Genomic DNA, 27,744 nt, shown 5'->3' on the forward strand with positions numbered 1-27,744 from the left:
GCAGGCCTAGTCACATCAGTACAGATCCATGCTGTATTTTGGAATTAAAGATCTGGTGCAGATCATCTAGCATCTCATGTTATCCTAGAAAGGGACAACATCACAGATCAGAGAAAGCAGCAACATCTCTATACTTCATCATGTGTTTCCAGAAATTGACTTTTATATATATTCCCCAGAGCTCAGCAGCCAGAACAATAAAAGTTCCTCACAGTTGCTATTATTTTTTGTCAGTGCTTCTGTCCCCAGAAGAGGCAAGAGAGCTATTTAGCTGCCATCCATTCCCCAGGGACACAAACTTCATCCACAGGAAGTATGGAAAATACATATACAGCATGAACAGAATGAAGAAATACCCTGCTCCTGAGCAGCAGGGACTTTTCTCACCATAAATCTTCAACCTAGGAATAGCAGCAGCTTCTCCCCAGCACACAGGGGGCAAATCTATGGAGCAAAAAAACATGCCAAGGAAACAAATGTCAGGGGCCAGGTAAGCTGACAACAGTTAGAAGAAGGGAAGCATCTGTGCTCATGAGGAACTTGCTCTGTCTCTAGCATTAGAAGTCAGCTTAAACATAGGCAGATCTTCTCAGAAAGGTGCAACAAACCAAGGACTTCTTCCTTTTTTTCCCCTTTGCAGCCCTGCCCCTGTGCCCTTCCTGGCTGACTCAGGCTCCTTGCAGAGCTGAGCAACTGATTCAAAACACAGGGCAGCTCAGCTCTGAAGCGCCTGCGTTATTTATGAGTTTGGAAATCAGAGCCTCTCGGTTCACTGCCAGTAAATGGCAATGATTGGAAGGAGGGAGGGACAGGCTTGTGTGCAGCTCTTCATTCTCTATTCATTGTGAAAAGGGGATCACTCCAGCTAACTGGCCCATGGAGATAAGGATTTCAGACAATCTGCGTTAGCCTGATAAGCCAGATTTGTATTGCATAAAGATTATTTGTTAAGAACCTCAGTAAAATAAAATACAGTCAGAAAGCTTATCAGCACAACTCATTTCCACTCACACCCCTCTGCCCACCCCCACTGACATGTTTGTTGGTTTGTTGTTGGGTTTTTTTTCCCCTGTAAGTAAAGCTTGTGTCCCAACTCTCTGGAATGGAGCAGAAATTGAGGATGAGAAGCAGTGGGGGAGGGCTGGGGAGGACAAGGAAGAATAGCCTGAAGCCTCCCAGCTGTGACTGGTCACTGTTAGAGCCATGGTTGTGATCCACACTATGTGGGAGGGCAGTAATGCTGGTTTGGATTTGCCCCTTCTGGTGTAAACTGGAGCAGCTGAGCAGGCATCAGATGCCTTCCCTCTTTGTACCCACTAAGGATGAGATCAGAAAGGAGAAGTTTATACTTGTTCCCCTCTACTTCATTTTCTCCCCTTTCCTCACATACAAATAAAATTACCCCCTAACATGCAAAGCACTGGTGACTCCCAAACCCCTGGCAGTCTTTCTCCTCCCTCTACAAACTGGCCTTCATCAGGTGTTTTGCTGTAAACCAGCCTTCCTGAATAATGGAACACTATTAGAACAGCCTCATGTGTTCTGCTTTCCCCCCTTTTCTTCTCAGTACCTTTAGCGTGAGCAGGGAACATATCAGACTGTCTGTTCTGTTCAGACAGCAACACCTTTCCAGGACATAGACACCCATTTTTGCACAGACCCTGGCCATTATTCAGGTATCACACAGCAATTCAGATTAAGTTCCTCTTCAGCCCACTCTGGATTGTGAGTCCCAGGGGAAAGGCAGCCACACAAATACTAACTATTAACAGCACAAGCTCTTCTGTGTTTTAAGAGTCTCACAATTGCAAAGTCACTTAACATGTGTAATCTGTTGCTTCCAGCTGCCACTGCTGCACCCAGTTTTCCTAAAGTTTTGTCCTGGTTGGCAGAAAGAGGTTAGCAAGACAGAAAGGGCTGTGGTAGGGCTTAACATTTCTGCCTCAGTAGTTGCTGACATCATGGAGTACATCAATTAGTACTACAAGTAGCGACAATTCTGTCTTACACCCTTTGTTTAAGGACTCCAAGCCTCTCCATGAGCATCAATGACCATGCATAAAGTTGAACTAGGCCCATTTCAAACACAGATTCTTCCATTACAGGCCTATATGTAGGTGAAATCTGGGTGTGTGTGGCCCAGTGACAAAGCCTTGTATCTATTCAGTGCAAGATCTGCTGAAACGCCTTGTTACAAGAAGTGAAATGGGAGATGAAGCAGTCTGGTGAAAATCAAAAGCATCTAGCTCCAGGTTTCAACCAGCTTCATGTCAGTCTGCAGGTAAGACATTAGTAAGGATTGGTAAAATTCAGACAGGCTCAGAAGTGATACTGGGGAGGCCTTGGAAAACAGGGCAGTCAAAACAAGAACAGGTAATGCTGTTTTCTGTGCTTTTCCATGGCTTGCTCACAGGAGATATGGTGGACCCCTTACCTGGGGGGATACATGGATATAATCTGTACTGGTATAACTCCTCCTTTGTAGACCAGAATGAGAGTTCAGATTGCAGGTCTGTGCTTGCTTTCCTCACTCACCTGGTAAAACATACCTGCTCTGGAATAAATGCCTGCATGCCAGTGTAACTACAGTTATCATGGGTGTGCTTGGGAATACTGTTGCTTAATTCAAGCAGTGTCTTTTCATGCCCAGGTAAGACCTTGTGATTTCAGTGCATTTCCTCTAGGAATATGTCTGGAAACAACTGCAGGTAAAAAGTAAGTTTGCAAGGCATCCGTGTGTACAGATAAAGAGTTTCTCCAAGGGGTAAGGCACCTTATCTCTGGGGAGACATGGAGGATGCCCTCCCCATGCTACAAATGTATCTTGTCTTCTCAAAATAATTTTAAAAACCCTGCTCTGGCCTGGCTCTTGTCTTTACTGGCTGTCACCCATTTAATCTTCTCTCCCTTTCCATGTTTGCTCACAAATCCCTCTCTTTCACAGCAGCTGGAAAGGTTGTTACTAACAGGCAACCAAGCCTGAATGTTGACAATGTGAGATGATTACAAGCACCAGAAGAGCAAACATGCAGACTTTTCAACAGAAGATGCTCTTGCTGCCCCAACGGGCTTCTGAGACACCACTCCAGACAGCAGCAGTGATAAACAGGGTGTCAGTTCAAGAGGAGAGGCCACAGAGTTCAACACTAACTCTGTGTGGAAGTAGCTATACTCAAGAGTTTTAACACTTCTGACAGGAGGTAACTGGGTAAAACGCACTGCAATTAGTTCCTTTATGGCAAGGAGGGCTACTTGTTTTGTCTTGGTTTTGAAGTGGTAGAAACAGAAATGGCTGAGCTGGTGAAATGCAAGTCTGAAGCACCCTTTTAAAAATAAGCCTGAAGCTTCTTCCTTTCCAGTCACTAGGAACTTCTCCAAACTGCCACAACTTTTCGAATATGTTGGATAGTGGCTTAGCAACACCATCTGTCAGTTCCCTCAGGACCCACGGATGCATCTCACCAGGTCCTACAGATTTATGTATATTTGGGTTCCTTAGATGGTCTCAAACTTTATCTCCTGTGGTGGGTGGTACTTCATTCTCCCTGCCTTTGCTTTCTGTGAATTGAGCAGCATGGCTAAAGCACTTGCCAGTGGAGACTAAGATAAAAAGTGTTGAGTACCTCAGATGCCTTATTGTCAGCTGTAGCCAGGTCCCCTGTTTCACTCATCACAAGGAGTTACAGCTTCTTTTAACTTCCCTTGTTGTCTGATGTACCTGAAGAAACACATTTCTTGTGATTTTTTATGTCCTTATCCACGTTCAGCTCCAGCTGTGCCTTGTCTTTGCTGATTACCCTTTCACTTGTTGGAAACATAATACAGCAGAGAGGGAACAGTCCTGGAGGTTCTGTCAGTATATAAAGAATAACAATCCTGATGCAGCTGGTGAGACAGCCTACTAGGGAAGGTGATCTGCTGGACCTGCTGTTGGTCAACAGAGATGGGCTTGTGGAGGATGTCATGGTCAGAGACCATCTTGGGCACAGTGACCACAAAATGAGAAAGTGCTCTATTCTTGAAGTTGTAAGGAGGAAGGTCAGCAGAAGTGGCACCTTGGACATCAGATGGGCAGACTTTGACCTGTCTCAGAGTCTGGTTGACAGAGTCCCTTGGGAGGTAGTCCTGAAGGGCAAAGGAATCCAGGAAGGCTGGACACTCTTCAAGAAGAAAATCTTAAAGGCATCAGAACAGGTCGTGCCCCTGTGCTGAAAGATGAGCTGGCAGGGAAGAATTCAGCCTGGCTGAATAAAGAGACCCAGCTGATGCTCAGGGAAAAAAAGGAAAGTGTGTGGCCCCTTTGGAAGACAGGCTGGCTACTCAGGAGGACTACAAGGATGTAATGAGGCTATGTGGGGAGAGAATCAGGAGGGCTAGAGCCCCACTTGAAATCAGCCTGGCTGCAGCTGTCAAAGATGACAAGAAACACTTCTTTAAATGTATTAGGAACAAGATGAGGACTAAAGAGAGACTGTCCCTTATTGGATACCAGGGGAAACATAAGAGACCAGAGATGAGAAGAAGGCTGAGGTACTTAATGCCTTCCTTACCTCAGTCTTTAGTAGTAGGTCCAGTTGTTCACTGGGTACCTGGTCCTCTGAGCTGGACAACAGCAAAGGGGAGCAATTTGAAGCCCCCATGACGCAAGAGGAGATGGTTGGTGACAGGCTGCACCACACAGAGATACACAAGTCTGTGGGACTGGATGGGATACACACAAGAGTATTGAGGGAGCTGGCAGAAATGCTTGTCAAGCCACTTTCCATCATTTACCAGCAGTCCTGGGTAACTGGAGATGTCCCAGTAGACTGGAGATTGGAAAAGGTGACACCCCTCTACCAAGAAGGGCCAAAATGAGGATCCAGAGAATTACAGGCCTGTCAGTCTGACCTTGATGCTGACAAAGGTTATAGAGCAGCTCACCATGAGTGCCATTATGCAGCATGTGCAGGACAACCAGGTGATCAGGCCCAGTCAGCATGGGTTCATGAAAGGCAGATCCTGTTTGACAAACCTGATCTCCTTTATGATAGGCTGAGCCACTTATTGGAGACCTGCATCATTGACCAGGGAGCTTCTGGAAAAGCTCAAGTGGAAGAAGGAAGTTTCAAGTATGTGGAAGAAGAGACAGACTACTTGGGAAGATTAGAAGAATGGTGTCAGATTATGCAGGGATGAAACAAGAAAAACCAAGACCTCCTTGGAATTAAACCTGGCAAGGAATGTCAAAGTCAATAGAATGGGTTTCTTCAAGTATATCGGAGGCAAAAGGAAAACTAGAGAAAATGTGGGCCAGCTGCTGAATGAGGCAGGGGCTCTGGTGACAGAGGATGCAGAAAAGGAGGAGTTACTGAATGCCTTCTTTGCTTCAGTGTTCACTGCTCAGGCCAGTCCTCAGGAGTCCCGGACTTTGGAGGTAACAGAGAAAATCTGAAAGAAGGAAGACTTTCCTTTGGTTAAGGAGGATCAAGTCACAGATCAATTAATTAATATTGGTACCTACAAGTCCATGGGTCCTGATGCGATACACCTTCAAGTTCTGAGGGAGCTGGCAGAAGTCAGCTGGCAGCTGCCAGACCACATAGACATCTTGGTGCATCCTGGGCTGCATCCTAAAGAGTGTGATAAGCAGGTCATGGGAGGTTCTCTTTCCCCTGTAATCTGCCCTGGTGAGGCTGCATCTGGAGTCCTGTGTCCAGTTCTGGGCTCCCTGGTTCAAGAAGGACAGGGAACTAACTGATGGAGAGGATACAGCAAATGCTTATGAACATGATTAGGGGACTCAAACATCTCTCTTATGAGGAAAGTCTGAGGCACTTGGGTCTTTTTATTCTGCAGAAGAGAAGAATGAGGAAGGATCTTATAAATCTTTAAAGAGTGGGTGTCAGGAGGATGGGGCAACTGTTTTTTTAGGGGTGCCCAGTGGCAGACTAGGTAACTGCACAAACTTGAACATAGGAAGTTCCATCTAAACATAAGGAGGAACTTCTTTACTTGGGGCGTGGAAAAGCACTGGAACAGGCTGCCCAGGGTGGTTGTGGACTCTGTCTCTGGAGACATTCAAAACCCACCTGGATGCCATTCAGTGCTATCTGCACTAGGTGAACCTGCTCTGGCAGGGGAGGTTGGACTAGATGATCTCCAGAGGTCCCTTTAAACCCCTAATATTCCCTAATATTCCATGATTCTGTGATTCTGTTCAGACTAGGTGGAAATGCACGTTTAGCTGATGCAGATGACACACGCCCATATGAGAGCATGTGAGTGAGTGAAATCAATTTTATTTTGAAATAAAAATCTCCCTCCTGTCCTTGCTTTGAACTTTGCAACATTATTGAGATTTGTTGATCCAATTTGCAACAGAGGTTTTGAGCTGGAATGCCCAGAATGTCCCAGGGAGAGGCTCTGTACTGAGTTTCCAGGGCCTTTGGGGAAGTACTGGTCAGGTCCCAGAGCTACAAGCTCACAGGTACTAGTAAGACTTGGTGGGATGAGTTCCACGACTGGAGTGCTGGGATGGAGGGCTACAGGCTGTTCAGGAGGGATAGGCAGGGCAGGAGAGGTGGAGGTGTTATAGGATTACATAAGAGAAAGAAAACAATTAGGTAGCTGCCTGAACTGCTGTGTGAACTCAATTCTGCCAACAAGCAGTAAAGGACAGAACCAAGTTGCTGAAAGTCATTGCTCCATGACAAGGCAGTTCTTGGAAAGAAGGTCTCTGCATTATTACATGGATGTTACTCAGTTAACATCAATGATTAGGGGACCAGAGCATCACTCTTATGAGGAAAGGCTGAAAGATCTGCATCTGTTTAGCCTGGAAAAGACTTGAGGGGGGATCTTAGCAATGCTGACAAATAAAGGGTGAGTGTCAGGAGGATAGGGCCAGTCTCTTCTCAGTGGTGCTCTGTGAGAGGACAAGGGGCAATGGGCACAAACTGGAACAAAGGAAGTTCCATCTGAGCATGAGGAAACACTACTTTGAGGGTGACAGAGCACTGGAACAGGCTTCCCAGGGCAGTTGTGGAGTTCTCTGGAGACATTCAAAACCCACTTGGATGCAACTCTGTGTCAAGGTGAACCTGCTTTAGCAGTGGGTTTGGACTAGATGATCTCCAGAGGTCCCTTTCAACCCCTACTGTTCAGTGGTTCTGTAAACATCTAATTAATCTGTGCAAAACAATTCCAACTGACAGTGCAAAGCAGAGGCTGGTTTTCTCTTGACTTGACTGACTTTAAGACTCAAGATAAAAAAAGGAAATTCTGAAGTGGAAAAGGATGCAAACTGTTTAATATCAGGAACCAGCACCTCCCAGACTGTTTCAAGGGAAACAGCATTAACAAAGTCAGTTGCTTCTGCTTAATTTGGACAGCAGAAAAAGACTTGACTATTTCAGGACTCTCTCCTATGATCACAGTTTTGTCTGCCTCCCATTTCTGACTTTAAGAGTGGTGACCCTACAGAAGATTCCTTCTAGACAGATCAAGAGTATCAGCACCTCCCTCAGACATTCACTGCCCTGTGTAGCAAAGCATCCCCTGTTCTGTGCAGGGATTACAAAGTTGTTCCACAGCCTCAGTGTGGCTCAGACATACCCTTCTGAAGAGCTGCATCAGACTCCTGCAGTAAACCACCACATTTTTCATGTGATGAAGATGGTCCCAGTTCCTGTAACTTCCATAGTGGGGTGGTGGTTCACCATCACGCCCAGTATGAGTTCTAGGGTCTGATTCTAGAAAGATAACATTCCTTGAACTCATGCATAAGTTATTATTCCAATTTCCATCTTGCAAAAGCAGAAAGTTGTCGAGAACTGCTGCAGAATCATGGGAAGCAGGAACTCCCTGCAGCTGAAAGGCAGCATTAACTACAGCCAATCTTTAACTACAGCCTTGGCTTACATTTGTCTGGTGTATTCTGAGAGACTCTCCCAGTCAAGGGCTTCACTCATTTCCACACGTAAAATACTCCAGTATTCTATGCAGGCAACCTCATTTTGCATTCCTCTCGTTTACCTCTATTTCCTGACAAACACGGAAAGGGAGAACATGCATCTTCCTTTTTGTAACCATCTTGTATGGCTTTTGGAAAGCGCTCTTTATGGTACTTTCTCTTCAGGCAGACCTATTTCTTCAGTCTTTCCTTGCAGTTATTCTGGAGCTTTGACTATCTGGCAGCCCTCTCCTCAGCTCATGGGCATCCCTTGAATAAGCTCTGCCAGTTACACGTATGTCCTTCGTTTGCTACAAGAAAGTCAAAGTACTTTGTGCGTTGTTAGTTAAGACCTTAAATGCATGACATGAAGAGAACCTAGAAAGTGCCCTGCTCTCCAGAGCACTTCCGAAGAGAAGGCAGTTAGTAAGCTTAGAAGGTAACACAGGACTAAAATTAAACATCCATTTTTGGATGAGGCAATTTGGGAGAACCTAACAGGAAACATGTGCCTCAATCTGGGTGTTTCTGTGGGGAATGGTAAGGCTTCAGCCTCACAGTGTGCCTTCACAGAGCACCAGTTTCATGACATTTACACTCCTCCTTGGGATGCAATCCTACAAGCAGAAAATACAAGGTAAGGGCACTGCACAGAGGATGACAGGAAACATGCAGAAGTGCAATTTGTTTGGGAAGTTGCAGGATCCTTTCTTCTACATACAGGCACCCGCTTTATTCCAAGGATCTTTGTTGTGTCCAAGTATAAAAAGTCAAGGTCAAAAGACATTCTATAAGCAGTGTAAGAAACAGCTCCTGATTCTTGTCTGTGCACTATGTCATGGTAACTGCAGGTAAGTGTTAAATGCTGCCCAAGACGACAAAACAAAAGATGAAACACCATCTTGAGCTGCAAATTAGACTCCTTTTATTAAACGTTAACTATACATTTGTATCTTTCAAAAATATTTTAACCTGAACAATAACTGACAGGTACAATCAACTATTTAAGACATCCTCCCTTTCAGATTCATGCATTTTTTTTCCCCATTAGTCTTTCCATCTAAAAATATTAAGCCAAAAATTTGGGAGGATTATAATTTTCTGACAGTCTTTTCCTTTACTCTTAAACATCTATCACACTTGAAAAATGTACAGGCATACTGTATGTTATTAGACAAAGAACTTCAAAGCAATGGAGTTCTGAACATGAAAACTGTAAGGACATTGGCTTTTTTCATTTTAAGGAAAAAATTAAAAAAATTCTACCTGAGAAATTACCCCTTATGATGTAACATTTACTTTACCGAGTAAACAGCATGACAGGTTTTTACATCTCTCTTCTTAATTAGGCAAAGCTAAAGAAGTTACCACTCCAATTGACGAGATAGCATGACAAGCTATTGCCAGAAGCTAAATAATTTACTTCAGTTCTTCAGTGGCAGGAGACTGCTGGAACCAAAAAGGATTGGCAGGAGACAACAAGCAGCATTCTCCAGGACAAAAAAGCAGGAATCCCCAGACCACATCTGGAGTAGCACAGAAGTAGGACTGCCTTGTGGCTGTAGCTATTTCATCTCTCCAGAACTGTACACATCTGTCTGTGGGTAGGGAGGCTCTACAGAGGGACTTAGACAGACTAGATTGATGGGCCGAGGTCAATAGTATGAAGTTCAACAAGACCAAATGCTGGGTCCTGCACTTGGACCACAACAACCCCAGGCAATGCTACAGGCCTGGGGAAGAGTGGCTGGAAAGTTGTCCAGCAGAAAGGGACCTTGGGGATCTGATTGACAGGCAGCTGAATATGAGGCAGCAGTGTGCCCAGGTGGCCAAAAAGGCAAATGGCACCCTGGCCTGTTTAGAAATAGTGTGGCCAGCAGGACCAGGAAGGTGACCGTGCCTCTTGTACTCAGCATTGGTGAGGCCACACATCAAATACTTTATCCAGTTTTGGGCACCTCAATACAAGAAGGACATGGAGGTGCTGGAGTGTGTCCAAAGGGCAGTGAAGCGGGTGAAGGGCCTTGAGAACAAGTCTTATGAGGAGCAGCTGAGGGAACTGGGGCTGTTTAGACTGCAGGAGGCTGAGGGGAGACCAGGAGACCTCATCACAACTGCCTAAAAGCATGTTGTAAAGAGGTAGGCACTGGTCTCTTCTCACAAGTAACTGGTAACAGAACAAGAGGAAATGGCCTCAAGCTGTGCCAGGGGAGGTTTAGACTAGACATGAGGAAGAACTTTCCCACTGAAAGGGTTGTCAGACATGGGAACACGCTGCCCAGGGAGGTGGCTGAGTCACCATCCCTGGATTGGTTTAGAAATCGTCTAGATTTGTCTATTGGGAATATGGCTTAGTGCTGGACTTGGTAGAGCAGGGTTAATGGTTGGACTTGATGATCTTGAAGGTCTTTTCCAACCTAAGTGATTCTAGGATTACACAGCTGACAACTGCAGATCACCAGGATGCAGACACAGACCCAACCTACCTCTCTACCCAGGGAAAGGTGGAAGAGCCATGACACACAGATACTCTTTCTGCTTTAGCAAGGAAAGAGCAGATACAGGTTTGCTACAAGTAAACATGAGCTCCATTCAGTACCTGGAACCTGGTTAACAAGAACTCCTGGTCTGTACTGTACACTATAGTTGCAACCCACTAGCAGCCTAGTACCCTTGTCTGCCCTGCATAGGACTGGAAAAAACTTGGAAAAGCATGCTCATACAAAAGCTATTATCCCTCTCCAAAATACGGAAGAACTCTTACTTCGCTGACCAAAAGCACAAGCAGCAGCAGGAGGGAGCTATCAGGCATCCACTCTCTTCCCATCCAAAACCTAGTATTACACTCACTTGCAGTTTGATGAGTTTGATACTGCCAATTTGATGGAACAGTTGGTGTATGTACACACTTCTACTTAGTCTTAGAGAAAAGAGCTGCAATTCTCTGAGATCTCTTTTCTGTGAGCCCCTGTTAAACAGAAAGCTAACAATACTGGCATTTCTACCTACTTGTTAGAAAGCAGGGACAGCTGTAATACTCTAAAATCTGCTCAACACTCTTAAATGGAGAAGTGGGCACAAAAACCCAGAATATTTACTTCTTTATGGGAAAGATATCTGTGCAGCATACACCTTCATGCTCTTAAAAAAGAAAGGAAAAGGAAAAAAAGCAGGTAACATTCCCTGTCACAAATGCCTGTAGTGGTGATGGCTCATGGAAAATCCAACTACTGTTTGATAGTGTCTGGTGCAGATAGCTAGTTACTCCTTCCATTCACTTAGCATTATGCCATTACCAAATACCTGCTACATGTAAACAGGTGGGTGACACAGGTTCTGTGTCACAGAAACATTCCACTCCCAAGAGCAACCTGGTGCGTATCACAGGGTTGTACCAATCTGCAATCAAGCACATCTCAGGTACTCATAACTCTGATGTTTAAAATTTGAACTTTTCACAGCATCTCCTCTGAGGGAAGAGGAACTACTCTGGCATTTTTCCATCCTATCCCTCTCTTAAGTTTGAGAAGTGAGCAGTCCCAAGGTTTTGGTGCTCCCAGGAAAGTTTAAGCCACCTGGCTGCTGTTTACTCTTAAACTGCCCATGCTTACTGCAACATTTCCTCTCTATTCCCTTTGTGCAGCTTTTCTTTCAGCTTCCCTTCTCTTCAGTTGCTTTTAGTCTTCTCCTTTAACTACCTGGAAAATGCAGGATGAAGATGAAAAAAATACCTGTTAAGCAAAAAAGAAAAAAAAAGGGAAATGTCTCCTTAGGAAACAGGAATTTACAAAAGGTATGGAAGTTGATGTCTTTGCGAAATAGGAAAACACAAACTGACAGTTTCAAATAAAGCTGGTGTGCCCAGCTAGAAGTCAGGTGGTCAGTAGACTTGAATGACATCATCCCACTCATCAACAGGCCAGACACCATTGTAGTGCACATTGGGTGGGGAGCTCTTCCAGTCCCACGTCTTCACAGGAACCTTCCAATCCGAGCCATAGTTGGCTTCAACATACTGAAGGGTTTCACAGGGCACATGTACCTTGAGTTCTACAAATTCAGTCCAGCACAGAGTAAACTTTGGAAACAGATACCTGTGTCACAACAAAAACACACGGTCACTGGCAGAAGACTGACATACATCTCTAAGTAAGTTCACAGAGAAAGCAAACAACTGCAGCAAGTTCATTTAACTTCAAGTAAGTCACATTTAACTTCTTATTTATTTATTTATTTATTTATATTTCATAGCTTTCTATCTATGAGTTATGATTTACATACTGGACAGGGATGTTTTTAGAAACAGTAATTTGTCACATGTTCTTAGGAAGGAGCATTTCTAGTTCCTTTGCTGCTTATTCTCATCTTTCTCTGCCACCTATAGAAAATAACTTATTCCTTGTCTCTACCTTGCCAATTACAAACTGGATTTGACAGTTACCTCACTTAGAAGGGTGTCAAGAGGACGTTACATGTTATTTGGCAGGGAAGATTTTGACAAAAGCAGCACTAAGTACTTTATTACGAGTCAGGGCTTTCTTGAAAACAAGTTTTTACCTTCTTCAATCTTACCAGAGCAAGCACGTACTTCCCTTCCATACCCATGTTTAAATATGGTGTCAGACCCGGAGCAGCTGCAAAGAATTAAGATACAGCTTCCACCCTCTACTTCCTGAAACCATCTCAGCCCATTCAAATTCTGTAAATAATTTATTTTACCAATCCAACCTTGTTCTGTACCTGCTGCTTTCTGTAGGTTAGCCAACACAAGCCCTGCCTATATACTGGCATATACTGACATAAGGTAGGTAAATTTCACAACATCCTATAGGAGCACAGTGTCAAGAGTGATTGTGTTAAACAAGTAAATACCAAAGCCTACATGCTATTCCTGCAGAGGATCACCCCCACTTCCTAAGCTGTGATGTCTTCCATGGAAAAAAAGTAACCTTAAAATTCCTTTTCACAGGTTAAAATTAAACCATAGGCACTCAGGCCTTTTGAAACAGAAGGTTAAAAGATTTCTGCAGTGCATAAATTATAAACCACACCTGTTCCCCTAAGCATAAAGTTAATTTTACTTCTAGGGGCCGAGCGGACAGTCTTAGAAAATAAAACAACCTTGCTTTTTTGCCTTAAATGGAAGGAGAGAAAAAAAGTCATCACACACTTTTGGATACATACCCAGAGACTACTGATTAGCACTAAATTAAACCAAAAATCTAAAAAAATGGTAGCTATCAAGGTGGGAGGGGGAGGAAGGAAAAAAAAAAAAAAAAGGAGGTAAAGAAGCTTTATTTGTGGATCTATAATCATCAAGATATTATTCATCCATCTGAACTGTAGTGGGCATGCACACACAAAAGCTATCAGCAAACCACTGAAATAATGTATGTCCAGAGAGTGAACTCTGAATAGTAATGCTAAGGAGAATTTAACTAATTTGCAAGTTAAGAAGTTGTTGGTAATTTCACCAAAATAATTATTTAACTATTATTAAAACCAAATGTTTACACTCACTCATGAAAAATGTAGCATTTGGTGACACTTTGTCATTTGCTCATTCCAAGGGGCTGGAATAAAGTTACATTCTCTTGTACTTACTCACTGCTCACGATTATTTTGTGCAATTCCAGTCTCATCAATATTTGAAGATAAAAGTACTGAAAAGATTTTACACTTACACAAAGTCCGCTATGGTAAGAACCTATAGAATTAACTCATTTTAAAGATTCAAGCACACAGTATAGATTTGGTTCCTAAATTCAGGTTTTTAAAATATTTATTCTCTGCTGAAGAAGGCAATTGTAAAGCCTTAAATTGTTTTAAGCAAAAAGGAGGCCTCAACTGCTGTAACTCCAAGACAAGGTAAGGAGGATGTACATGCTGGTTGTGCCTGCAATGCTGAGGATGTATTTGTGTGCATGAAAATGCAAACCATGCAGCCAGAACTGTAAGGTTTAGAAACCAGCTCTCCAAGGCAACAGAGACTAAAAATTACTGTCAAAAATATTTTTGAGATAAATGCTTACATTCTTCATACTTTTATTTAGCAAGATGTGTAGAATGTATGCCTGTGCATATATTCAGGTTTCTAAAGAAAATGTTTTTTACCCTTAATCTTAAAAAACATAATTAACTTGGGAACAGATCTTCCACATTTATCTGTGATGATCCAGTAGCAACCAGTATCTCTTGTGGGTACCACATATGAGATTCTTTCAAAATTGTTAAAGAGGATTTAGGATTCATCATGATCACACAATCACCTCTCTTTTGACTGACCTTCTTCCGACCGTTCAGGTCAAGCATGCTCAGTCATCACCTCTCACAGTTAAAAAGCTGTGATCTGTTTTCTCTTTCTGAGAAGGTACCTGAATAAAACATATCTGGAATTATTTGGCTAAGCATCCTGAACTGCCATGTTCTCTCAGGGCCTTTATAATGGTAAAACAAAGCAGTTTTCTTGCTTCTTTTCTGTATGGATTAAGTACAGTGAGCCAATCCTAAGAAACACCAGTTCAGAATTAGAGGCTTCCTTATGCCACAATCTCATAGGAAATAAATTCTTACTGATCCAGAAAGCCATGTTTGTGTACTTTGAAAAAAGCTACCACCAAAAATAAGTACTAGGCTACAAGAAAATGAAAGTGTTTTATGAAATCTGGAGTTCCAAAAGACCTGTAATATCCTAGGATACAGGAGCAGAAGCACAGTACAGGTTCACATCTACCTTCTGTTCTCATGCCTTAGACCAGTTCTACCAAAGGGGGGAAAACCAGCTCTCAGGTACCCCAGGTCTGATGCTACAATGGGATTTTGGAAGAGCATGTCAACTCCACTGGCATGGAAACAGATACTGCAATTTATACACAACAGGAGCTAGAAGAAAAGGCAAAGAATTTACTGGCCAGCTTCCTCCCCAGAATACATCACAGAAAATCCTTCAAAATCTTGTACAGAAAACCAGACATCAAGCCCACTTTGGAAAAGTATGCAATTGTTGCTGTATTACTGCTGAAAAATACTCTGAAACATATCATTTTCTGCAGGAATATTCCAAAAGCTCTTCCTATTTCTAAGTGTGCCTTTTGACTCTGGTTATCAAAATAATTTCCCCAAGCTTTCTTTATCACTTCAGAACAAAGATAACTAAGACAGGATTCAGACATTAACACCACCTAGATGACAGTGCTCACTAAGTTCCATTAGTCAAATATAAGCAAATACGGTTCAGGCAAAATATGAAAGATAATTAAAACCTATAGAAGTCAGCAAGGGTTTCAACTAGTCTGCAACTGTCTTTTTCTGACTAAAGGTGGATGATGGAAAGAAACAAATCTAGTTATCAAAATCTATAGTGTTTGCTGAGTAGATTAGGAAGCTGTTATACTTACTTGATGATTTAATACTGAAAGGTATGAAACAAGAAGGTGGACTCCTATTTAAAATTCCATTTTCAGAACACAAACACCAAGGTCTGCAGTAGTTATCTATGCTGCTGTCACAACATTTGAAGTCAATAAAGTATTCCACATCATTAAGACAAAATCCAATCCTATAAGGTTTACTTTGCAAGGACAGTTGAGCTTTCTGCCATAACGCTCAGTCATCAAGACAGATGCCTAAGGATTAATTTCTTACTGCAAAATTAGTTTGTGCAGCAAACATAGCTTCAGAGACTTCTTTCTTATCTTAGCTGTTTATTTAACTCAGAGTTTGTCACAGTCCAGATAAATTCTGCTTGATACATGATGTGCCAGCATTGCTTTCAACATAAAAGCATGACAAAATTCGTGACAACCTCATGACTGAACTGACATTTAACAAGCCCAGCATCTCTCCAGTAAGTACTGTTCTCTATTTCTCCAGTCTCAAAGTGCAAAATCTCCACTGCTTTTCCTCTGACAACTGCCTTTCCCCCCAAAATGCATAGACTTTGCTAGACAACAGCACACAAAATGCCAAAACTAAACACTAACTTGTTTAATTTCTTTCCTACTAGAGGTACAAATTCAGTTCATACTTAAATTTCTTGCCCGATTTGGCCTGAGTTCCTCCATTCCATATGTGGTCATCCTCTTCATAGAAGAAAAAAATATCAAGTTTCACACCATCTTCTCCCTGGAAAGAGAGTTCCAAGCTGTCTTCTACCTGTAACACAAGAATACACACTGTATATCCTCACAAAAATAGAAGCGTAATAATGTCTGCAGGTTTCAGGAAACAAATGTGTTCTGGTCAGGTATGCAGAGTGACTCCTATCCTAAACTGCAGAAAATCCACTATCACTGGTATCGCTGGTTTGGGGTGGTTATTTGGTGTTTTGAGAACACTGGAAGTTTTTTGCACCACAGTGGGACTACCATCTTGTTCCTCTTTTGCTTCACAAGCTTCAGCACCATTTCCCTGTCCTCTACCACAAGCAAAATAACCTCAGTGAACAGACACATGATTAGTAGATGTTTTCATTTAACATGCTTCCTCTATCATAAAACACTCACCGGAACAATAAATCACCTGCAGTGCAGCTGAAATTTCATATTCCTGTAATTTACTTCTGTTCACTATCATTATGCAGCCTACCCTCTAAAAATGCTAAATAAAGATCTATATAAGCTAACAATGAACAACCCAATGCCCACCTCAAGCCATCTTTCCCTTTCTGCTAGTTTTACATACAGGAATACAGATAATCTCAGAGCTATCACCAATCCTTCCATATTATGAGGCCCACCCAACCTCGTAAGACTAAGTTCTACCTTGATTCTTCAGTTACCCTAAATACCACTGACACAGCTTATACCTCTTTAAAAACTTACTAAAAACGTCTTCCTAGATGGAACTCAGACTCCCCAAACAGGGTAGAAGCCATTCAGAAGGGTTATTTTCTCACACACAGTCCAAGAGAACACACAAGAATCAGTAAGATTATATGGTTAGGTAAAACCATAATAAGTAAGTATCTGCCACGGAGGCTTCAGATACCATTCTACCTAAGGAATCTGTAGCTGTACTAAACTTGCAAGCCTACAAAAAACCACATGAATCAAATTGCTCATTATCTATGTACCTTGCCAAATTTGTGCTTCAGTGATAACCCTGCTTTCTGAAAGGCTGGAATGATATCTGCTTTGTAGTCTCTTATGAAGACTCCCAAATCCACATCTTTGCTGTGAGGAATGACATTGCACTGTCTGTACCAGCCTGAGGAAATAAAAAAAAAAAAATTAAAAAGAAAGGAAAGAAACAACCTAGTTAATTCAGGAGAATGAGAAAGATATCAGTAGAAAAAAAGGAACACAAAAATGGACTGTCATAAGGTCACTAGGCAGAAATCTTCGAATGAGGCCATAAACAAGATTTCTGCCTTTGTACAGTACAAAATGAACAAATATTGAAGAAAACAAATCCTACTGCACTCACAGACAGCCCTTTCCTCCAGAAAGCCAAAGCATGAGAGAGAAAACACCCTTTTAAAGATATCTTCAGTTGCCTAATCTAAATGTCCATATAGAAAAAATATTCTTCACCTGGGCCCAAATCTAACAGTATAATCAATGAACAGTTACTACAGCTGTGCTTTTACTTTGAAACTATTCTTTTAAATAGTATCTGAGACAGTAATCATCTTTCCATCACTACTGCAAAACACTAAGACAGGAAGTGGGACATGCTTTTGTCTGTTTCATTAAAGAAGCTTCTAGTAACTGTTCACTCAGAAAACTACATTCCCAAGGACTAAATAAATACAAATCAAATCTGCATACACATGAGTTTTCACAACCTGTTTCAACAACAAAAGAATCTTCACCAGCTATAAGATACTACTTCCATCTTCAGTAGAATTAAACATTTACAGTACCTACTCTCCTAGGCCGGTATTTTATAAAAAAGATGTGTTGTAGATAAATAAACTGTATTTTTTAAGTCAGTGATCAGCACCAAATTGCAAAGGAAGAAAAATCAGATAAGAGTTTACATGGACAGCAGAAATATGTGCCAATCACTGTGTTTTCCAAAGTGCATTTCGGTAAATTCCAAGTCACACAGCTTAGGGAACTGCCAATTGCTTTCTAAGCAGTGATCAATACAGCATGAACAACAACTTCAAAAGCTTCACTGGAAATTTGCTCAACATCTCCAAGGCCCAGGTTTCTGAAGAAAAAGCATTTTGTCAGTAGCAAAGAAGGCCTACTTCAAAACAGCTAATGCCATATTTTACCTCCCAACCTAGTACATGTAACCTGAGCTGACATCACAAGCAATAGAGGACGAAATGTTTAAAATTTAGAATTAGTTTAAAAATGCAACATAACACAAATGTTTTACCAAGGCATGTTCCACTGCTCAGCCAGAACTTTACTCCCAAGTTATTCAGTGTCAGGACAGCCATATGGAGCAAGGATTTTGCTTTTTTTCTGAATTCCACTGCATCAAGAGAGGCATCATCAGGGTACAGCTGGAAGGCAAAGGAAGAGCAAGTCACTGACAGAGAGAAAACTTTTCCCTTTATTTTTCAATGTTCTAAGAAAAAAATACCATTAAAAATTTACTTCACTGATATCTGGGTAGTACCTATCTTCACAGAGACAGCCCAGTTTGAGAACATGCACTACAATAACAAATTAGCATTTAATCTCTGAAGCATCAATTTTCAGATTTTCCAACTGGCAGAATGTGAAGTCATAGTAAAACAGAGTAAGAATATAGGTATTAGGCTCTGATTCTCAGCACTTGGCAACAACACAGGTGAATCCCCAGATCTGCACAGGCTGAAGGCAATACCCAGGCTCCAGGGGGAAAACAGGGACAGAATCAGAGTCACTCCCAGCACATGAGTTTATTGGGCGCCACCAAGTGTTACAACTGGATGCCGACAAGTTCTACCACAGCATTAGAAACAAGTGGGAGCAGAAAATCGTGCCCATCTTCCATCTACAACTGTGGCAAGGTCTTCTGCTAATGCAAACCCCGAACCAACGCGGCACCCTGGGCAAACAGCACCGACTCAAAGAGGCACAATGCACCACTTATGCACTCTGGGGAAACTTCACGAATTACTTCATTATGCACTCTGGGGAAACAAACAGCTGAAATTAACTTTTCACCATGGATGCCAGCTGCTTATTTCAATATTAAAGCCGGAGCAAATCTCAATAAACCTCCCACAGCACGTTTTCTCTGCCTGTGGTGATTACTGTCTGGAGGTGTCAGAGCTCAAGTGGAGCATGCTTACAATTTCTGTCCTTCACAGGTGAAGTGACAACATACTGATTGGTACCCTTGGATACAGCAACTGTTACATGCATGGGGAGCTATGACCTACTAGACTGAATAAGGATGGACTTCCCTTCCCTGAGAAGTTCCTTCCCAAAGACCTCACATGACTCAAGAACAGAACCTCTAGTGTCCCCCCTTTTTTTCCCTGCCTTTCATGGAATCAGAGGTGGCTCAAATTCAATGAACTGACTCAACAATCCTAACTGTGGTAACACTCAACCACTTTATATTTCAGTCCTTTTCAAGTTAGGAAAAAATGCTCCCCATACTCCAGCAGGAAAAACTTCTACTATCTGTTTAATCAGGTAGCAATGTTTTAAAAATAATTCTCAAAAAACCATTAGTTTACATGGTCAAAAAGAAATGAAGTAAAAAAAAATTGGAATGACCGTATCATTTCAAATAAAACAAAGTGGGAACATGGAACTGCAGTACATGGTTCAAAATAATATAAAATTAAATATTACTAAAAACTTTGAGACTTGCCATAAGGAAAACTTACAATCACAAAGATACACAAGATCTTAGTCTTTTACAGGAAATCTATTTAATAGCAACAATGTGTGTGAACTATGGACAAGCTGGTTATCTCTTCAAAGTTCTAGAAAACGGAAAAACAATGCACTCACAAATAATGAAGACATTCAGTTTTATTACCACCTACTAAACTCTGTGGATTAAGTCTCAGGGGCTGTATTTAGCTTTATGTATGCAAACAGTCCCACCTAGGTATAAAACAGTGAACTGTTCGTAGGTTGGGTGAATCAGTGGAAACATACATGACATCTCAGAGACACTACCCGATCACCACTGACCTGAAAGAAAGCCCGAGCTTCTCTGTACCTACATTCAAGAAACCTAGACTGTGACATCTCCTCTAGAAAACTGGACGGATTTTTTGGAATATGAACTTTTAAGTCATCAATGGAAACAAGCTGAAGTTCTGGCCTGCGGGGAATGAAAGAGGATACATTACACCATTCAATTCTTTACAAACCACAAGCCACTTTTTCCTCTAGCTCAGGTTAAAATCTTAATCCACACTAGTGGCAGTGATTTCTCTGTTCAAATACACCCAAATGAAAGTGAAGAACTTCAACAAACACCTTATACACTTTTTTTTTTTTTTTTAAATTAAATTCTATGCCAATAAGTCCACAGTTAGTTTGTCAGATCACTAATTCCTTCACTGACTTATGACTTAAACAGAATTTATTCAGAGCTGTTGGTCAGTGCATTTGAAAATTCACGCTATTTATTTAGTTGCATAAGTATGGAATGCACTTAAGAGCCAAATTTTACTCTATATTTTGAAAATATTTGCATTCAAAATTTATCAACTGCTTAGTCTTTACAATGAATGAAATGTGATACTAACAGCTTACATAGTCAATGTTTAGGCACATAAATAGTACAGATTCCATGACTTAAAAGGAAGAAAGAATGGTGTCAATTTTAAGGAAAAACATAAGCAGTTTTATTTTGACCTGTAAAGTGTTTTTTTTTCCCTCTGATTTATAGCATACACTCATACCCTACAGGAACACTTTTCAAAGCCTAGTGGTATGTGCTTGGCTTTGAAAACAGTGACAAAATTTGCCATGATCTCTATTTCCTGAAATACAGAAATGTTACTAGAAGTATTGTTAAGTAAAGGCAGGCACTGACAGTAACTTTACCGATTTAACGCAAATTTTAAGCACAGGACTAAGGACAAATAACATCACCAATTCAAACATTTATGCAAGAAACATGTCCCCATATCATGTTAAGAGCATGGGTTAGCTGCACTGGTTGGCACGTCTCTGTGGTACATCACCTCTCCTTATTCATGTTCTCTAACACTGATTACTCAATGCATTTTTGTTGCTTTACCTTTTAATTTAATTTTCCATATCTGTATTAAACTTTTGGATACATATCATTATGAAAGAACACCAATTATCTATCAGCTAGTACTAAATAACTTGCTACTTCTTTCCCCCTGGGTTGACAGCACAGATGGCTATCAACATACTTCAGACTTTTAAATATATTAATGGTAAACCCCTGACTAGCTGAAGGTCCTCTGGTACATTCAGTCACCCTCACTCAGGACTTTTTTGACTTCTCTCACCTTTCTGGGTGCTTCAGCCTGGCTACACAGCAACTTCCTCTACAACAGAGTTCTTAATTTAGAAATGGTGGGAAGCTCTTGATTTCAGGTAACTAGAACTGGATTTATCTTCCTCACTTAATTTGCCCTATTTACCCTATTCAGGTAAATACTACTACTACTTAATTTACCCTATTCAGCCCTCAAAGTGAGGGCTGAACCAGTCACGATTTAAATTTTACCACCCAACTTTAGGAGAGAGTAGTTTTATATATACAGGAGAAATAATTTGTTTTGGCAATGCCATTATAGCTTCTTCCCTCCTCTGTTTTGAACTCACTTTTCATATGCTCCAGGGTAGCGACCAAAGTGGAGTTTCCGGAAAGGCACAAACTTTCTGTCCATATGTTGCTTGAGTCTCAGAGGGCCATGCCAGAGATAATTACCACTCCTCTCATAGAAGACCACCAGGTGAATGGCATGAGATGCCAGTTTAAAAATGTAGTGCAAGGGAATTTCAATCCCTGATAGGTCATCCATCCCATCCAAGCGTGGGTCCTTGTTTATAATCTTTAGCCATTGGAACCCCATTTTCTCAGCAGTTCTGAAAAGGCCCACCTATAAGGGAGAGGGAGAGACAGGAAGAGCAATAGAAGCTAAAGATTAGATAAAGCAAAATTGAACACTAAATGTTTATTGTTAACTGACACTATCCTGCATTTAAATTTTCTACTCACACTTAGGTACAGTCACAAGTTTCTAAGACCTTAAAGACCAGCAACCACAAGCAATTCCAGCAAGTGTATTTCTGTATCTTAAATTCTGCCCCTCAAACTACTCAATTACTCAAAGTCAGACTCAAATCCCAGCTACAAAATAGAACAAAAAAGAAATATTGTAAGCCATTCTTGGACTAGGGTTGCTCCTTGCCACAGCACCCTCTTCTGCATCCTCAAACTGCTCTCTGCATTTTTTCTTGTGCCGAACTTGGTGTTCAGAAGTCCTTGAATAATGATACCATTAATACAAAAACAATTACTACAAAATCTTATTCTATGATGTACCTAAGTATTTGTGTAAATCTCAGCAAAGGCTAAACATTGCACTAGGAAACAGGTTTTCATATTTCCATAGAAAAAAAGGAACAAAATTCCAGCTGATAACAAAAGACCCAATCATCATGTGAAGGTCTTTTAAATTACCCCCCTTAAGCTGCTTTATACAGGTATATCAACTTCTTTTCTGGATGCTATGGGTATTACCATTGAGCCACAAAAGAACAGGGAGATGGATTTATATTAGTGTGCTACCACACAACCTTACTGTCAGTTTCTTTAATTTCTCTGCAGCTGTGGATAAAACAACTGCCTGACCAGTTTCAGATGCCACCACCCTTCACGTACGCAGGACTCCTTCAGTAAAATAGTCACAGACCCACAGACCATTTTAATGTCTACAGCTTTTTTCTTAAAGAGGAATTTTTAAAAAAAGAAGAAGAAAAAAAAATGTTTGTCACTGATATATTTCCAGGTGACACTTCACTGATGAAATAATCTTGGATTCCATTTTGTCCTTCGTCACATGCTACACCTCTATTTTTAACACACTTAAAAATCTCCAAACATCAAATAAAGAGATATTAATACACCAACAAAATAAAATGGCGTTAAGTACATGAATGCACTAAAAAAATAATAAAGCAGCAGATTATTATAATCTTTCCAGCCCTGTCAAATCATTACCTGCATTTCCTCCTTGATAGATCCCCAAACCTGAGATTTATTACAGCTGTATCTACATTACAGGCTTAAGGTTTTCCTTCTTAACAGACCCCTTTCTGCTTTCTTTCTGGCATGACCTCTTACTGCAAGTGTTTATGAATACTGCAGACAGCTTCCAAAAACTCTTAGTTATCTGTAAATTACTCTTACTGTATCCAGGCCCTTTTTACTTTTAAAAATAGTTTCATCTACCAATATCTTTATAAGATGTCCACAACAGTAATTCAGCAGCCTTTATACAAACACGAAAGCATTATGTCACAAAATCATAGATCAGTTGAAAGCATTAATATACACAAATGTGAACTGAAGGCACTTACTTCATGTTTCCATGTTTTGTCCAGTAGTGCAAATGTAGTAAAGTCTCTTGGAGCACAAAAGTACTTGCATTCTGGACTGGGGCCACCAGGAGAACTTCTGATCTGTTCAATGTCTTTATCAACCAGTCCCAGAATCAAAGGATCGATCAAATACACTGGTATATTGTGACTGGATATTAAGCCTAGGAACTTATTGACCACATGCTGTTTGACAGAAGATAAAATTAGACGTTAAAATACCATCTTTAAGCATACAAAGGCTAATACATGAGAACTCTTCAACAGAAGGAAAAAACCCAACCCACTGAGAGAAGGAAATCTTATCTCCCAATAGATTTTTTGAGTGTGTGTTTTACTTCCATGAAGAATCACAGAAATAGAATTTTTCTCTTTGAGAAGAACAGGATGTTCTCAGGCTTTCGAGGTCTCCAAAATTAAACTCAAGATTCTTTCCAGTTCTTGGCTGAATTGCAAGGCACTTGAATATCAGGGATTATAGGATGAGATGTGATGAATATGTGGGTGCTGAGGAAGCTGGCTGATGTTATTTCAAGGCTGCTCTGCAACATCTTGAAAGGCTGTGGTAATCCTGAGCTGTTTCTCAAGTCTAATAAAAAGGAAATCTCAAGCCACCTTCATAAAAGAGTATCTGGGGAACTGTGGTCCCCAGGAAGCCTCTAGAGAAAAGGCCCCTGGAAAGTCACATCCAAGTATATGAAAGACCAGGATGTGACTGGGAAAGCCAGTTGAAGGCAAGCTGCACCTTATCACACCAACTGCCTTTGAAGAAGTATGTGGGCAAGCTTGAGCAACGGACACTGTTCCCACCTTGACTTTAGCAAGGCACTTGACCCACTGCCAAGCAGTAGCCCCAGACCTCAGGCACAATGACTGCTGTGTAGGAAAAGCAATTCAGTGATACAGTAAGAAGGGAGTGGTTCACAGCCTTTGGATATGAGTGTAGCCAGGGCATTCAGGTATGGCCACACTGCATAAGCTGCAGCAAGAAAGCCCTGTGCCTGATGAGAGGATTTATCAACTTGACTCAATGCAGAATTTTAATCAAGTACATTTAAATGTCAAGTACATTTAAACGTGGCACACAGAAGATATACAGCAATCATAGCCAACCTGCTATTAAAAATGTAGCTAATGTATTTAACTGTAACAGCTAAATTTAATTACTTTAGGTAGTGTTCTAATATGAAAGAATATTTGCCTAGAACAGCACTATCAGACTTTCTGTCTATTACAACCTCAAGGACTGTAGAAGAGGGGCAATGAGGCAAAACAGTGGCCTACTGCCCAAGCTACCTGCCCACCAACATGACCCTGGGTTTCTAACTGAAACTGTAATGTCGCTCCTCTCCAGCTGCTCAGTCTGTTTCACCAGAATCCAAGGCCAACTTCCAACTCTGGCACAGGCCTTTGGCTTCAGAAAGACATAAAAACACGAATGAAGAGAGAACATGGATCAACGAAGTGAATTTAGGCAGCAGCACTACATGTGCTGCACCAGCAGAAGCCAGGCCAGCTTCCTGGTGATTTCAGCTACACAGAGATCTAAGTGTCAGTGATGTAGGAGCATTATCTCTGTAACTAACACCAGCAGACCAGACTGATTAACAGGTAGCAGGTCCATGCAAAAACATCTATTTTTTCCCCCATCAATCCTCCAGGGAAACAAATGCTTTTAGCTGAAACTTCCATAATCAGTAGAAAGACATGTTAATGATGTTAAGAAGCTAAGAGAAATATTCAAACACAGTATTTCACACCCATCATGCAGAGAATCTGAGGAACGCTTGGAGTGCAACAGGTCTAAGGCAGGACTGTAGAGCATTCTGCTTAGATACTAATGATCCTGCAACATCAACTTAGAGCTTAATGAGAACTCTGTCCACAGATTGGCAGACTGGAAAACCACTGCCACCATGTCCCCTAGCACCTTGTAGGTTCCATGAGGTGACACCTCCAAGAGTAGAGAGACATTCCTGGAGAGAGCAAGCAGATGTCCACAGAGATGTTGGTTTGGATTACTCTCAAGAACAGCTCTTAACTAGAGCACCTTTCTTCTTCCGCAGCAGAAACCAGGCATTTAAGTGGCTATTTTACTAGCTAGCAATATTACTGTAACTACATCTGAGTGAAAAGCAGCCAGCTCCCAGGGCATCACACTCTTTAACCATCTGTGCTGCTTTCCCACTGGGAGATCTGTTAACAAAAGACTTCTGTAGAAGTGTTTCCAAACAAATGCTAGTGACAAATATCATAACTGAGCTTCCAATTCCCTAAGGCCAACATGGTATTTTGGTTGCACTCAATCCTGCAAACCTGAAGCAATGAACCACAAAAAATATTACATTTCAGGTACATAATGGCACTCCTAACACTGCTCCTGAACACTGGAATACAACAACTGGTGAATGCTGAAATGTGGGATTTTCCTGCTTGTGAAGAGCTTCATGACCCAGTATAAGCAAGAAACACGAAACACTGGGCAGCAGGTTAAATAACTGGAGGGGTATTCTGTGACCTGAGTCCTGCAGCTGATTCTTTTACCAGGCTACTGACTGTCCAACAAGCTGCACGTCAAACAAACCCATCTTTTCAGTTCTCAGTCTGAGAGAACACACAAGTCTGGACTAAAACTCCTATATTAAAAAGAACATCTTTTCATTCTTAAATTTTTAACAACACTACTGAGGGCTGCTCAAGTAAAGGAATTTCTCAATTCCATTTTAAAATTCTCTTTTAAAACACTTCAGAACTTTAGCCATTGAAGAAAGTATCTTTCAGTCATCAATACTAGAAAATCTCCCATGAAGAGGAAAGAGAAGTGTACCCTGAGTTTGCAGTTCTGTACGAGTTTCTGAGACTTGCAGAAGACCTACATACACCAGTGACATTGTACATACCCATCTCGTGCTGTCTTGGCCTGAATGGCTTCCTCTGACCTTGGAAAAAACTGCTCCATTCTAAAAATATCAAAGAAGGGAATAGGTAAAGAGAAAGGAAAGAAGTTAAGTCTCAGTTCAATTCCTGCTTAGGGTTTATTAACAGGGTATTCAGGGTCATTTATCCAGTTAGCACTTTATAATTATGGCTGTGGTTGTGTCTTCAGTCACTCAACCACAGTACTGAACGTGAAATGATAAACAACTGCTCTGGCTCAGTCCATGTGGGAGGGCAGCACAAGCCTTGGGGACTTCCAGATATGCATGGATTGCATGATCAGGCCTCAAGTTTCTAAGTCAACATGCTGCTAAATGTAGAATAGGAAGATGACAAACACTGTTAGGCAAAAAGCACTGGGGAAAAGACAGCAGGACTGTGCCTCAGGCTTTCCCAATGTTATCCTAGAGAACTACATTTGAGACAGTTTATTCATATGATGAAGCCAAGGCAGTTGTTGGCTCAGCTCTTAGCATTTCAAAAGGATGAAGAATTTCTTATTCTCAGCCCTGTTGCTTACAACCTGAAACTATTAAGAAAAATGCCAAAGGTTTTGGTTCCACCTAGGATGAAGACTGCCTGCATTTGTTAAGAATATCCTCACCAAACGAAAGCAAACTTAGGAAACATGATACCTGTGTGGTTTTTCATGAAAATACAATTAATTCCTTTGTTTGATTTAAATGGCAACTGCAAATTATGAGCAAAGTGTCTAATTCATTTATCTATTTTTTCATTATGGAAAATCACACTCAATAGGTGGTATGAAAGTAGGATTTGATCTGTCATATCTAGAAAATCAGGAACATTGAATCGCAAAGCGCTGGGATACCTGTAGGAAAAGATGAGGTTTATTTAAAAGAAAAAGGCTGAAAAGCCTGCAGCTAATAAATGCTGCATTCCTTGTTTCTTCAGTAAAAACCCTAAGATAGGCCTTGGTTGGAGCTCACTGTCAATAAAAGACAGTTACCAGCAAGAGCAGGAAGGTGGCTCAAGCCTGCAGCTGAGAACCCCGAGCGGCCACCGCGTTTCAGAACATAAAGAAGGGAGTTTGGGGCTGACAACTGCGGTCTGACCGCTGCCGACCTGCTCGGGCTCCCCGGCCGCCTCCTGTCACCTCTGCGGGCCACACGAGGGACAGAAACGCTGCGCAAGGAGCCCAGGGCAGCCGGCGTGACACCGGGATGCTCCCGAGCGGCTGGGCAGGGCAGCTCCGCCTTACCTTCTGCGACAGGTAGAACTTGTAATAGTACAGCTGGAAGAGGAGGAAAACCAGGCTGGTCAGCGAAAGGAGCGCCAGAACCACGTTCTTATTGATCTTCTGCATTAGTCTTGCGGGCGATTTCCATCACCGGCTGGAAGCAGCGCCGCGTCGCT

At 41.6% G+C, this 27,744-nt stretch overlaps 1 protein-coding gene across 1 annotated transcript; it reads right to left on the reverse strand.

Annotated features, from left to right (window-relative positions):
• Window positions 1-11,813: 11,813 nt before the first annotated feature.
• FKTN (fukutin) lies at window positions 11,814-27,694 on the reverse strand. The gene is made up of 9 exons (XM_009998157.1): window positions 27,590-27,694; window positions 26,331-26,390; window positions 23,413-23,616; window positions 21,652-21,929; window positions 20,032-20,164; window positions 18,266-18,395; window positions 17,007-17,140; window positions 15,960-16,087; window positions 11,814-12,027 (listed from the first exon to the last, which is right to left on the reverse strand). Exons 1-9 carry the CDS (start codon window positions 27,692-27,694, stop codon window positions 11,814-11,816), a joined length of 1,386 nt encoding a protein of 461 aa, XP_009996459.1.
• Between the last annotated feature and the right edge of the window lie 50 nt (window positions 27,695-27,744).

This window comes from Chaetura pelagica, unplaced genomic scaffold (genome assembly GCF_000747805.2).
Source record: "Chaetura pelagica isolate M959 unplaced genomic scaffold, ChaPel_1.0 scaffold145, whole genome shotgun sequence".
NCBI lineage: Eukaryota > Metazoa > Chordata > Aves > Apodiformes > Apodidae > Chaetura > Chaetura pelagica.

Bases quoted from the DNA above. Each gene is read 5' to 3' on its own strand.
- FKTN (XM_009998157.1), bottom strand. From the start codon at position 27,694: ATGCAGAAGATCAATAAGAACGTGGTTCTGGCGCTCCTTTCGCTGACC. The intron at 21,930-23,412 runs GTAAGTGCCTTC...TCTCCCTTATAG, and splicing joins ACAAAACATGGAAACATGAA to GTGGGCCTTTTCAGAACTGC. The intron at 16,088-17,006 runs GTACATAGATAA...CTTGTGTTACAG, and splicing joins TGAAGCACAAATTTGGCAAG to GTAGAAGACAGCTTGGAACT.